Genomic DNA, 13648 nt, shown 5'->3' on the forward strand with positions numbered 1-13648 from the left:
ATCTTTTTTGAGATACGGTGACCAGAATTGCACACAGTATTTGAGATGCAGCTGTACCATAGAGCAATACAAGGGCATTTTCATCTTTGTTTTCCATTCTTTTCCTGATATTTCCTAACATTCTACAGTATTTGCTTTTTAGCCACCACCGCACTTTAAGCTGAAGGTTTCAACATATCCTCCACGATACACCTAGATCCTTTTCCTGTACAGTGACTCCTAACAGAGAACCTTGCAATGCATCACATAACTATAGTTTGGGTTCCTTTTTCCCACATGCATCACTTTGAACTTGCTCACATTAAATGTCATCGGCCATTTTGATGCCCAGTCTCCCAGTCTCATGTATTTTATACAAGGCTTTATTTTCAGCAAGCCTTTTGTAAAATACACTGCAAACTAAACACCCCAATTTGGACGTCCCTTTTTCTGACCTAGACAGTGTATACAAACTTGGTCTTTTCGGTTCCCTAATTTCACTTTTCAAATATTTAAGCAATATTCTAATGAAATATTTAGATCCTTACATTCAGCCGAAAATGTTTCTAAATTTAGGGACCTACTTAGGAACCAAGCATTATCTGAACATTGACCACTACATTTCTGCAGTGAACTGCAATATTAGTCCACTGGGATATGTAGAAATGAAAGTCAAAAAGCAAGCTGCAGTTGTGACCTGTTTATTAGACTAATTTAATACATTAATAGCTGTAGAACTGTGCAATACAGTATAATCTCGTTATAACAGACTCGCTTATAACGGAATATTTTTTATAGCGGATGAGGTCCGCTGGTCCCAGCCATGTGCCTTTATGAACATGCAGAAAATCACCGCATATAGCGGACTCGCATATAACGACAAACAATTTGGTCCCCAGAGCCGCTTTTAGCTGTAGTTTTGTTCGGCTATAACAGACATGCAGGCTCCGCCTACAGGGCGCTTGGCGTGCCGGTGATATATTATCAAAATGCATCCCAGAAGAAAATGACATTATTTTTCTTTCCAGTACAGTACGACATAATGCTTTAGAACATCTTTTAGTGTTCTGGTTTTGCAATCATTTCGTGCCATACCAATGTTTTGCTGAGTTTTCTCCTTGATGCTGCTAATATGGTTGTGCAGTGACTGTTGTTCATTGATTGTACGTTGTTTCTAGTTGACCTAAATAAAGTTTTGAAAAAATGCAACTCTGGACATAACGGACTCTGGATCTAATGGACTGTTTTTCCAGGTCCCTTGAAGTCCGTTATAACGAGATTATACTGTATCTGTTTCCAGTCTCGTATCTCAAATTCTGTTTTCCTCCACATGAGGGAGCCTCCTTATGCTTAATAAACCATTCTTTGCCCAAGTCCAAGCAGCCTTTGAAGATAATAACCAGGCTTCCAGGGCTTTCCTTCAATAGGATCATTTTACCTTCTGGCGAAATTAAGTCTGTGGGAGTGGCACAGGAGTTGTGAAATCCAACCGACTGCAAGATGCCTGAGAACTGTGTGTCCTTAGCTCACTTCAAGGGAGAAGGATAGTTGAATTATTTTTATCACTCTGAGTTTCTTTTGGCATAAAGAGGCATGAAATTTTTTTTTTTTTTTGGTACGCATTACTTGATTCTAAGAAACAGTCCAGTGTTTTGCAGGGTTCATTTTTGATTGCTTTCTGCCAGCCAGTGCTTTGAAGAGAGAATACACCTTCTAGTATCTTTGGTGACAAGAAATCCACCAGATAGAACATAAGAAGTTGCCACCACTGGGTCAGACCATTGGTCCATCGCGCCCAGCGGTCCGCTCCCGTGGCGGCCCGTCAGGTCTATGACCTGTAATGTGGTTCCTGTCTATTTCTGTAACCTACCTCTTCTTTTTATCTGTAACCCTCAATCCCCTTATCTTTTAGGAACTTGTCTAAACCTTCCTTGAAACCCTGCAATGTGCTCTGGGCTATCACAACCTCCGGAAGCGCGTTCCATGTGTCCACCACCCACTGGGTAAAAAAGAACCTCCTAGCATTTGTTCTAAACCTGTCCCCTCTCAATTTCTCCGAGTGACCCCTTGTGTTAGTGGTTCCCCACAGTCTGAAAAATCTGTCCCTGTCCACTTTCTCTATGCCCCTCAGGATTTTGATAGGTGGAATCAAATTTTGCAGCTCGGTCACCAGGCCCTGTTCACTAGTGGCAGAGCTCAACATTTTCAGTAGAGCCTTCTCACAATTTAACATAGTGTCCTAAAACTGGTATCGTCATATAGTTTGCCCTGCAAACTTTTCATGCCTGGAAAAAGCCATCAATAAGCTCAGAGTGGACATCTTCAACGTAACGTGTAGGTAATGAATATTTTATCTGATATAAATAAATTGACCTTTTACAGCAGAGAGTAGACAGTCATAGATGGCTCCCTGAAGAATGAAGCAGTGCGGTTCAGTGATTCCCAGGTTTTTCACTACATTAGGGATGGTCACAATGCTTTAATGCATGGGCTAGCTGTCCCATTCAAGAATACAGCGCTTTTCACACTGTGTAAGATGCAAGGCAGTTCATGTCAATCTTTTTGTGGCCATGACCCCATAATAGTGGCCAAATAAAATTGTGTGATCCCTTGGAGGTACAAAATAATGATGCCCCTGTGGAGAGCAAACTCAAGTTGTGACTCCAAATGTGGGTTTTGTGACCCCATTTGGGGTCTCAGCCCACAGTTTGGGAAGCTCTGATGTAAGGTGGTCAGCGATGTATCCTCCCTGAAATTAAGGATGGGATCAGACACTAAGGGCTCCTTTTACTAAGCTGCGCTAGCGGTTTTAGCGTGCACGCTAGACGCTAACACCTCCATTGAGCTGGCATTAGTTTTTCCACGTAGCGTGGGGGTTAACGCGCACTAATCTGCAGCGCACGCTAAAAACACTACCGCAGCTTAGTAAAAGGAGCCCTTAGAGAAACTTTCATGTAGGCAACCAGAGGAGGATTGCATATTCCCATTTCCAGACACGTAATTCTGAAAATTCATTTTTGTAAAGTCATCCATCGTGTCCTTGTAACTGTTGCTATTTTTGAGAGATTAACTGGGCTTCTGTGGGCCCTTCCTCTTCACCATTAGCTTTGGGCGTTGTTGCCATCAGGCTCTTTGATTTCTTCCGGATGCTAGTGCCTCTGGTGATGAGGTTAGCATACCCTTCCTGGTATGAGAAGGCATAGCTGGATCTCCGTAATGTGGAATTCCTTTTGAAATGGGACTTTAGCTCCACTGTATTCTCTTCTACTGTTGTATCTCTGTAGACTTGCTTCTGTAAGAATACAGGAGACATTGGTTATTAGAGAAATTATAATTTCACAGAGTTCAGTCCATTTAGAACCAATTACCTAAAATTCAGAACCCTTCTATCATTTCAAAAAAGTCTTTTTTAATAGAGCTGGACAGTTTGGGCCCCTTGAAAGTCTACTAGGGTCATGGTCTGTAACGTTAACAATAATTAATAATCTTTGTTTTTTCTTTCTTATCAGTTATTGGAGCTCCTTTTCCATTATACAGTAGGTAGCTATTTTATTAATGTGAACCGCTCTGTTATTGCCTGAGGAAGAATGGTATATTAAATAAAACTAAAAACAAGGAAAACACCAAGTTGTTCCACAGAAAGGAGGGAAAACCAAACACAAACGAAACTGTGGAAACGATGGTCTTGATGTAGAGGTTTTAATAACAGTTATTCTTCACAAATAAAGCGATGCAGTCAAAATAAAATCAATCCATATAACGCACAACGAAGGATTGTGGTATGGACCTGACATAGTCCGTGTTTCGGTTATGACAAACCTTCTTCTGTGGTCCGGTCAGATTGTACCACGAAATTTAGATATTCATAAATGCATCCAGAAATGCATGAACAAATATCAGTGTTCTTCTGGTTGATACAATAAGAATTAACCAATATGAAGGAGTGATAGAGCACAATCAATCTGCGTGGCAGAAAGCTGCTAGTGACTGTGGCATATGCTTGTGGTCACTAGAGAAAAGGGAGCATGCTCAATAGTTGGAAGTTAAATGAACATCCTGCTTAAACCATAAACCATAAAGTGTAGTTACTTACCTGTAACGTAGGTTCTCCGTGGACAGCAGGATAGTCAGCCACATATGGGTGTTGTCCCAACACCTCCCAATTTGCAGATAAGCTCTCCAATAGCTCAGAGAGATTTTTTTTTTTTTTTTTTCTCTGAGCACATGCAGTGCCCGGGCCCCACTGGGCATGCTCTAGCCCTACCCATTTCCCCTGCTTCCCCCTAATCCCCAGGATGTTCCTAGCTGTGGCTGGGTCGGCCGTATGGGGAGGCGGGTGGGTTGTGTGGCTGACTATCCTGCTGTCCACGGAGAACCTATGTTACAGGTAAGTAACTACACTTTCTCCTTGGACAAGCAGGATGAGTCAGCCACATATAGGTGACTCCCTAGCCGAGGGATGTACCGACTGGACCTGCGCCTTAGCGCTTTGTGCATCCCTCGCCTGGCTGTGGAGGCCGAGCCAGGCAAGGTAATCAGGCAAAGCAGGTAAAGTTGTGGAAACAAGGTTTTAGATAAAGTGCTGTGTTAACTGAGCAATAATACTCACAGAACAATGAACTGGTCAATGACAATCAATGAACAGTGAGAAACCAACTGGTCAACAGTGACCATTCGTACTTGCATGTGAGAATTCATACTTGCCTATTCCACATTCAGTCTAGACAGGAGTGCTGGAAGACCTACTTAACTCACAGAACAGCGAAAACTGGTCAATGACAATCAATGAACAGTGAGAAAACCAACTGACTATCGTGTCTACCGACACACTCCCTCATGAGAACAGGGTGGTACCCAGAACCCACCCCCGATTCTTGCCGAAGGCGGCTTCAGCGTGCCTCCCGGCACTCTACATCTCCCCACAGGGAGGCACACTGCCACCTCAGCAACACCTCCTGGACTGTGAGCGGGCCCTGACTACGCAGCAGATTAGACAAGCCTCAATTGTTCGTCTCCTACGACCAAAACAGACCAGGACTTCCGGCCACCAAACGCAGGCGCTCGTGCTGGATATAAGAGTGCATCCCCTTCACCTATAGAAAAGCGCAGCATCAACCGCAGGTGGGAGCCAACGCCCATCAGCGCAGAACCATAGCCAACACAACGGCACATCTGCACCACACACCAATAGGGGACATCTGTGATGCAGCCACTTGGTCCTCCATGCATACCTTCACCAAGCACTACTGCCTCGACATAGCATTCCACGCTCCAAATGCATTCGGCCGAGCAGTCTTGGAAGTGGCTCTTCCCTTCCGGGAGGGACAGCAACCACTAGCACAGCCTTGACAAACACTGATCAAGTAGGGTGCTATAAATATCGACAAACACTGTTCAAGTAGGGTGTTATAGATATTGATTAAGTAGGTCTTCCAGCACTCCTTCCTAGACTGAATGTGGAATAGGCAAGTATGAATTCTCACATGCAAGTATGATTTGTCACTGTTGACCAGTTGGTTTCTCACTGTTCATTGATTGTCATTGACCAATTTCTGTGAGTTAAGTAGGTCTTCCAGCAATCCTGTCTAGACTGAATGTGGAATAGGCAAGTATGAATTCTCATATGCAAGTACGAATTGTCACTATTGACCAGTTGTCACCGTTTTTTAATCAATTTTTTTAACCGTGTGTCTCAAATATTGTTAATTGTCTTCAAACAGAAACTTTTAGTGCAAATGCTAAACCTTATAAAAGTATAAATATTTACTTATCTCAGCCACCTTGGGAGTCAGACCCGACATGTATCGCACTACAGGAGTGCTGTTTCAAGGGTCTTCGCGGGGCTGCCGCTGTCATCCGACTCCTATTTTGTTTTATGTGTGACTCCTATTTTGTTTTATGTCGGGTCTGACTCCCAAGGTGGCTGAGATAAGTAAATATTTATACTTTTATAAGGTTTAGCATTTGCACTAAAAAGTTTCTGTTTGAAGACAATTAACAATATTTGAGACACACGGTTAAAAAAATTGATTAAAAAACGGACAGCCAATGATGAGGCACCACATAGCCTTCCCGCAGTAACAAAACTATTACAGCGGTGGAGTGGTGGGGCTGAGGCGTCCAAAAAAATCAAATAGTGAATAGAATGTTTTGATCCAGGTGATATTTTTGGTGAATTGGGTCTTACTAAACGGCAGTAGAAGTTTCTACTGTAGGCCGGCGAGGTAAGTGTTCCAATGCTCATAGAATTCCTATGAGTGTCACAGCATTTACCTCGCTGGACCGCAGTAGAAATCTCTACCACCATTTTGTAAAAGGAGCCCTTACCCCATCCCCTTTTACAAAACCATAGCGTGGTTTTTAGCACCTGCCACAGTGGTAACAACTCCGACACTCATAGGAATTCTACAAGCGTTGGAGCTGTTACCGCTACGGCCAGCGCTACGGTTTTATAAAAGGAGGGGTTAGAGATTTACTCATTGAATGTTCAACTGAAATCTTTCTCACAATGTCAAGGGCTTGATTATGCATAATTTTATTTCCTTTCATAATAACATTGTGTTAATTAAGCTATTTCTGTTAATTTCTAAACAAGTGATTATTCCTTGGTATGGTTCTTTTGAAAAATTTCAATAAATATAAATTTTTTAAAAAAAGTTAGGACAGCCTTTTGCTGTCTTAACTTTATCTGCTTACTTAATTGATTAGCAAAATGACTAACTGACTGGCTCTGCCCAAGCTCCGTCCCTGGACTGTCCCAGCCCTAATCGAAGGGTACCTAGGTGGTCACAGGCAATATTCAGCACCACTACCTGCTTAAGTGCTGGCAGGAGCCTCTCCTGCCCAGTTAATCCTTTTTGACTATCAACCATATAGGCCCAGCTTCTCTAAAAGGCGCCGTTGTTGGCGGATGCCTTAAAAGCGGCCGATGATTGTGTGTCAATCACACTACGGCGCTGTTTAGAGAATCGCATCTTTGGCAAAGGTAGGCACTAGAAATATAGGCCAGGGTTTTCAAGGCCTACATTTCTGGTACCTGCTTTTGACATGAATTATATCTCCATAGGCACTTTACAGCACCTAATGCCACGTCCAGCATTAGCCACGCCTACAGTGGCATTTGGTGTCTTAAACTGCCTACTGAGGCGTGATTCCAGCGCCATCTTTTTAGGTGCCAGTAGGCACCTTGAAAATCAGAACATCATTTAAATAGCATTTTTCACTTAGCTTGGGTGCCTACTGGTGCCTACAAAAATGGTGCCATTTATAGAATATGGGCCATAGTGCCTAATTTTATGTGCTATGAGCCAGACTAGTGCAGCGCTAAGTGTGATTCAATAAAAGTTATGCACACAGTATAGAATTACACTTAGCACTGCCTTTTAAGCTCACCCTATTTAAGTCAGGGTTTTCTGGGCCAAAATGCCTATGCTTAACTTGTGCGCACATCAGCGCATAAATGAAAAACATGTGCATAGCTCAAAAACATGCCCATGATCCACCCCTAATCACACCCTCTTTTAACTACACACATTGGACAAGACACATGCCACTTTGTGCTATGCATCTACCAAGTTAGGCAGCTAGCTTTCAAGTAACGTCAATTACGAGGTATTAATTGTCAGTTATTGGTGCCAATGAAGTTTATTAATCAATGAAGTTGTGAATAAGAACATAAGAAGTTGCCTCTGCTGGGTCAGACCAGAGGTCCATCGTGCCCAGCAGTCCGCTCCCGCGGCGGCCCCCAGGTCAAAGACCAGTGCTCAAAAAGAGTTCAGCCTCACCCGCGTACGTTCCAGTTTAGCAGGAACTTGTCCAACTTTGTCTTGAATCCCTGGAGGGTGTTTCCCCCTATAACAATATGCTGGGCACTGGGGGAGGGTAGAAGCAGTGGTGGCGTGGCATGGGGGAGTAGCATCAACTTAAAAATTGAAGGAAGGCGCTAGAAACCCTAACTTTGTGTTTTCATCTGTACCTGTTCTTACCAGGACATACATGAACACAGTTACACCTGCCTCGGTGCACACCTAGACATGTGACGATGGGGGTTACCAGATTTCGTCTTAAATAAAAGAGGACACCCCTGTTCCGCCCCAGCCCCGCCCTGTTCCACCCCTAGCTATGCCCTTTTCTGCCCCCAGTCCTGCCCCATACAAACCTCTTGTCTCCTTCCCCAAGCTCAGGGCCGCGCCTGGAGGGCCTCTGCACCTGCGTGGATGTCGACACAATGATGTCATGCACACGCGGGCATGCATGTGACATCATCCTATTGATGTCCGCACATGCGCAGAGGTCCTCCAGACACGGCCCTGACCTCAGGACCTTATAAAATCCAGATTTTGGAAATCCCTCCAGGTACCTGGACAGCCCTCTGAACAGAGGACATCTTTATTTATTTATTTGTCTGGGTTTTCCCAGACATCTGGTAACCCAATGTGAAAAGCAATTCTATAACTAGGCACCTGAGGTTACGTGAGCATAAATGCCAAGAGAATCAGTATTTACATTTGTAAGTGCCTTAAACACTATTCGATAGGGGTGCAAATAAGTGCTATGGTGCATAACTGCAAGGGGATATACACATGTACAAAGGGTTCCCAGTTATACATCTAATTTATAGAATACAAACTTATCACATTTACACATCCATACTTATGCTAGTTCTAGGACTGCGAGCACTTAAATGTAAGGTGCACCAATACCCAGTTACATTTATATTCTATAACGGAATCTGGGTGCCCAGATGTCATTATAGAATAGGCTATCACTGCATTGAACTGTGGCACCTATGTGGGAGATTTAGGGCCTGCCTCACTCTGCCTATAACTCCGCCCTACCCCGCTAATAACTCTACCCAGCTCCACCCATAACCACACCTTACATACCTACAACCCTGCCCAGCCCCTCCTATAACTCCACCTAGCCCCACCCACAGCCACACTATCAGTAGCAGCAGAAGGTGACATTCCCCTTCCAGTGGCAGCAGAAGGTGACATTTTAGAAAGGCTTCTCCTGCTGCCACTGGAAGGGAGGCCGTTCAGTGGGAGATCCTGGCTCCTCGGCAGGAGCATAGGAGGTGACCCACAAAAGCGGGAGTCTCTCCCTGAAAGTGAGAGACTTGGCAGGACTGTTACAGAAATGCCATCCTAGTTTATCCAAATAGCAGCTGAAAATTGATGTTCTGTCATCCCTCCATCCCTTCAATATATGGATAGTGTTAGGCTAGTTACAGGGAATTTCTGCCTGACACTATCCATACAGGCAAGTTAGGCTTTACAGTTTTTCAAAGTATATGGATAGAGAGGTTATACATTTGTCAGCCTCAGAAGTCTTTGTGGACTAGCAGTTATACTGTATGTCTTCCAAAGAAATTAGGCCTAGATTCACTAAACTCACTGATCGTGTCCTGACCAATTTGCGATCATTTCCCGACCCGATTCACTAACTTTCTGCCTGATCAATCTCCCAGCCGATCCGATCCGCCCATGCAAATGAGGGGAAATGGCATGCATAATAAGTAGGAAGTCATCGATTCACTTAGTCCAGAAAAGTACTCACTTTCTGGGCTCTGTTATAAGCTGTGAGCTTTGCAATGATCTTGACAAACAATGCAGGGATGGTGCTTATGACAACTGCCAGCAGGATTATGGCCCAGGTGTACACTTTGCTGAGGTTATTCCTGTTGGCATCTGAGGAAAAAGAAACAACAGTAATTCATGCCACCTGATGAGCACTGAGATGTTAATACTTAATTGTGTTTCATTGCATTAAGGTGAATAAGTAGGGGGGAGGGGGATATATTCTGATATAGAGTTTTAACGGAATATTAAGTGTTGTATTTGTGTTTAAAATGCTATAAATTCTGTTACACTTATTGTAGGAATATTAAAAATGAATAAAGAATTGGAAAAAAAAAATAAGGTGAATATGTGCAAGGGTTATTTTAGATCAAAATTTCACAATGAATCCAACTACAAATGCTTTAGTAAGGAAAAGTTTCAATATGTTGTGGAAATTACAGACTATTAGGCCATATTTTGATGTTTCTTCTTTTAAACTGTTGATGCAGGCGTTAATTCTAAGTATTTTGGATTACTGTAATATAGTTTACTTAGCGGGTTATCAGAAAAATCTTTATAGACTCCACATCATACAAAACATAGCAGTCCGATTAATTTTCAATCTGAAAAAAATCAGATCGTGTCACACCTTATTACCAAAGACTATATTGGTTATCATTTGAGGCCAGAGTCAGATTTAAGTTTTGTTGTATATGCTACAAAGTCTTACATGGTTTAGCACCTGATTATTTTGTGGATCATTTTTTTATTCTTTAATTCACAATGACCAAGATGTAACTGTAATTTGTTTGCTTTTCCAACGGTAAAGGGTCATTTCTACAAGAGCTATTTTCAATGACTCCTGTCTTTTCAGGCAGCTTCTTGTGATAAAGAGTTTGTAAATCTGTTGGTTAGCTCTGTCTCTTACCAGCAGTTCAGGAAATTGTTGAAAACCTACTTATTTAAGAAATTTTTGTAATTTCTAGGTCATTTGTTTTTATTGTCGCTGTTTCAATTTTCTTTTGTTTAATGCCTAAAACTGCTAAGGTACTGTGGTATATAAATACATTTTTATGTTATGTTATGTTCTGTCAAGGAAATTTTTAAAGGTATTTAATCCCAGGAAAATGATTTGATTAAACGTATGTGTGTGTTAAGTATTGTGCATTCTTTTAAGCACATTAAAACAGAGGCTTTCCTGTTGGTGGGTTTAGGTCAGGGGATGAAAATTGCAAATGCACATTCAGTTTTCAAAATGTATGTGTGCTACTGTGTACCCTTAACAAAATTCGGACCACCGTGAAGAGCAACTAAAATGATAAAGAGAATGGACCTCCTCTCATATGAAGAAAGGCTAAAGAGATCAGTGCTCTTCAGGTTACAAAAGATATAACTGAAGGGGATATGATTGAGGTCTACAAAATCCTGAGTGGTGCAGAATATGAGTAGAAGAGAAACTACAGTGCTCCCCCGTGAATTCGCAGTACCGGTCATTCACGTTTTTTTCTGACCGCGAATGACCGGGCAGGAGAGGGCAGCCGGAGCGCTGGTGAGTGAAGGAAATCACTCACGGTATGCTCTGACCGCCTCTTTCTGTACTAAAGTTGGGCCTCACCAATCAGGAGCTGCATGTCAAAGCAGCTCCTGATTGGTGAGGCCCGACTTTAGTACAGGAAGAGGCGGTCGGAGCATACCACGAGTGATTTCCTTCACTCGCCTAGTGCTCCAGCTGCCCTCTCCTGCCTCTCCGGCTGCCCTCTCCTGTCCCCCTGCTACAAACCGTATTCGCGTTTTTTCAACATTTGCAGGGGATTCCTGGAACGGAAACCCCGTGAATATCGGGGGAGTAATGTATTATTTTTGCTCTTTCAAAAATTGCAAAGACTAGGAGACACTCAATGAAGTTATATGGAATACTGTACCTTTCTCCTATCTGTAAAGTTAGGAATTTCTATGAAATATTCTACAAGCTTCTCTCCTCTCCACTCCTTCCTGCCCTCCATAGTCCTCCCTACCCTCTTCTAACCCCTTCCTCTGTAATGTCGCATAGAGCTTGTATAGGTATGTGTGACGCACAAATGGAAGAAATAAAATAAAAATTTTAAATATGGAAATACTGTACCTTTAAGACAAATAGGATAAATTTTTTTTCACTCAATGAATAGTTAAACTCTAGCACAACAAAGAAAAATGGGGAGACCCAATGATCCACAGTGAAAACAATCCTCTGATGAAAACAAAAACAAAAAATTGTGGATCCAGATGTTCTGGAGATAATTTATTATATACTGACATAAAAAAACATGAAAATTCAATGAAAAAAGTACAATGATAAAAAAATACAGTGGTAAAAATCCAACTGGACCCTACACTGTCCGTGTTTCGGCGAACACACCTTCCTCAGGGGTCCAATTGTTTGCAAACTCACACATAAAGAATTGGACTGAAAACAGTCTATTGTCTTTACACTGATATACGTAGAAGATGAAAATCCAGGGTTCTTCTAGACATCCAAGTACCGCTTCCTCCTCCCATCAACAATTCAATGCAGCTGCACTTACTTTCCACTAAGGTATTTACTGTATATACCACCTGCCAAAGTTAAACTCTAGAATTCATTGCCAGAGGATGTGGTAACAGCAGTTCACATATTTGGGTTCATAAAAGTTTTAGACAAGTTCCTGCTCTAGAGACAGACATGGGGGAAGCCACTGCTGGCCCTAGGATTGGTAGCATGAAATGTTGATACTATTTGGGTTTCTTCCAGGTACCTCTGACCTGGATTGGCCACAGTTGGAAACAGCATACTGGGCTAGATGGACCATTGGTCTGATCCAGTATGACTATTCTTATGTTTTTAAACCCCACTGGCAATAGAGGTGTGACAAAGGTGGAGGTGACCATAGGTCGGTTAGATCATAAATGTTATTGCTGAGTATAATTTTTGGGTGTGATCTCCCTGACTTCTAGATGCATTCACTCCTTTGCTACACTACTTTGCATCCCTTCTCCCCCATATCTGCTGTCCACACACATAGATAATGCAAAGTATGGAGTGCGTGCTTGTACCTGCGAAATGTCAAACTGGATTCTCAGAGAGACTTTCTCTTGAGAAATGTTCATAATATATGTACACATGTTAAAAGCGCTGGCGTATTTCACAATTACCAAGGGCTATTTGAAAATTACAGTGTCGTCTTTAATTACTGTGAAGAATGTTACCAATTCAAAAAGGGGAACCACCGCCACAAGGTGAAAATCACACACCAAAAAAAGTGGTGGCGAACAGGTGAAACTGCTATACTTTATTGCTCAAAATTACTTGGCACGTATGTGTTTCGGCTCTCAGGCCTGCATCAGGAGTCTCAAATAACTGATAAAAACAATCAAAATCAATCCTAGATGGTGATTCAATGTTAAATGCCAAAATCTGATAAACAGATGTAGTGTTCGTCAGCAAAGTACGAAGAACATCAGTTGTGTTGTGATGCAGGCCTGAGGGCCAAAACATGTACGTGTTGAGTCTTTATGAACAATAAAGTATAGAAGTTTCACCTGTTCACCACCACTGTTTTTGCTGTGTGATCAATTCAAAAAGCAAAGAAATGCTTTCAGATCATCATCTGTGTTTTTTTAAATTATTATTTCTGGCTTTTGGACTGACTCTCTTGCAAATTAATGGCCAATGTAGCAAATCTATGCTCTAATCATGGCATTTCTTTCTTGTGTTTTAAGTGTTAAACTAATAGCTGAAATTCTCCCTAACTGGATGGTATCAGTCCATTCACTAGACAGGTCAGTAAGGAAAGTGTGATTTGAATTCAGGCACAATGTACATGAGACTGAGCAGTACTTTCTGTATAGTTTTTAAGGTAATTACTGTATATACCACCTGCCAAAGTTATCTAAGCGGTTTACAATCAGGTACTCAAGCATTTTCCCTAACTGTTCTGTTGGGCTCACAATCTATCTAACGTACTTCAGGCAACTGAGAATTGAATGACTTGCCCAGGTTCACAAGGAGCAGTGTGGGATTTGAACCCACAACCTCAGGGTGCTGAGGCTGTTGCTCTAACCACTACACCACTTCTTCCTTGCTAAACATGGTT

The 13648-nt window shown here is 42.2% G+C and overlaps 1 protein-coding gene across 2 annotated transcripts in view; it reads right to left on the reverse strand.

Annotated features, from left to right (window-relative positions):
* Window positions 1-2300: 2300 nt before the first annotated feature.
* The window catches only part of ATP8B3 (ATPase phospholipid transporting 8B3), a 136766-nt gene continuing 125418 nt past the window's right edge, over window positions 2301-13648 (reverse strand). For both annotated transcript variants that reach the window (XM_033956701.1, XM_033956700.1), the window contains exons 27-28: window positions 9538-9668; window positions 2301-3271 (exon numbers count right to left, since the gene is read on the reverse strand). In XM_033956701.1, the coding sequence (XP_033812592.1) occupies window positions 3032-3271; window positions 9538-9668 (371 nt within the window). In that variant the 3' untranslated portion in view covers window positions 2301-3031. The remainder of the gene's footprint in view (window positions 3272-9537; window positions 9669-13648) is intronic.

The sequence above is a fragment of the Geotrypetes seraphini genome, chromosome 8 (assembly GCF_902459505.1).
Source record: "Geotrypetes seraphini chromosome 8, aGeoSer1.1, whole genome shotgun sequence".
NCBI classification, from domain to species: domain Eukaryota; kingdom Metazoa; phylum Chordata; class Amphibia; order Gymnophiona; family Dermophiidae; genus Geotrypetes; species Geotrypetes seraphini.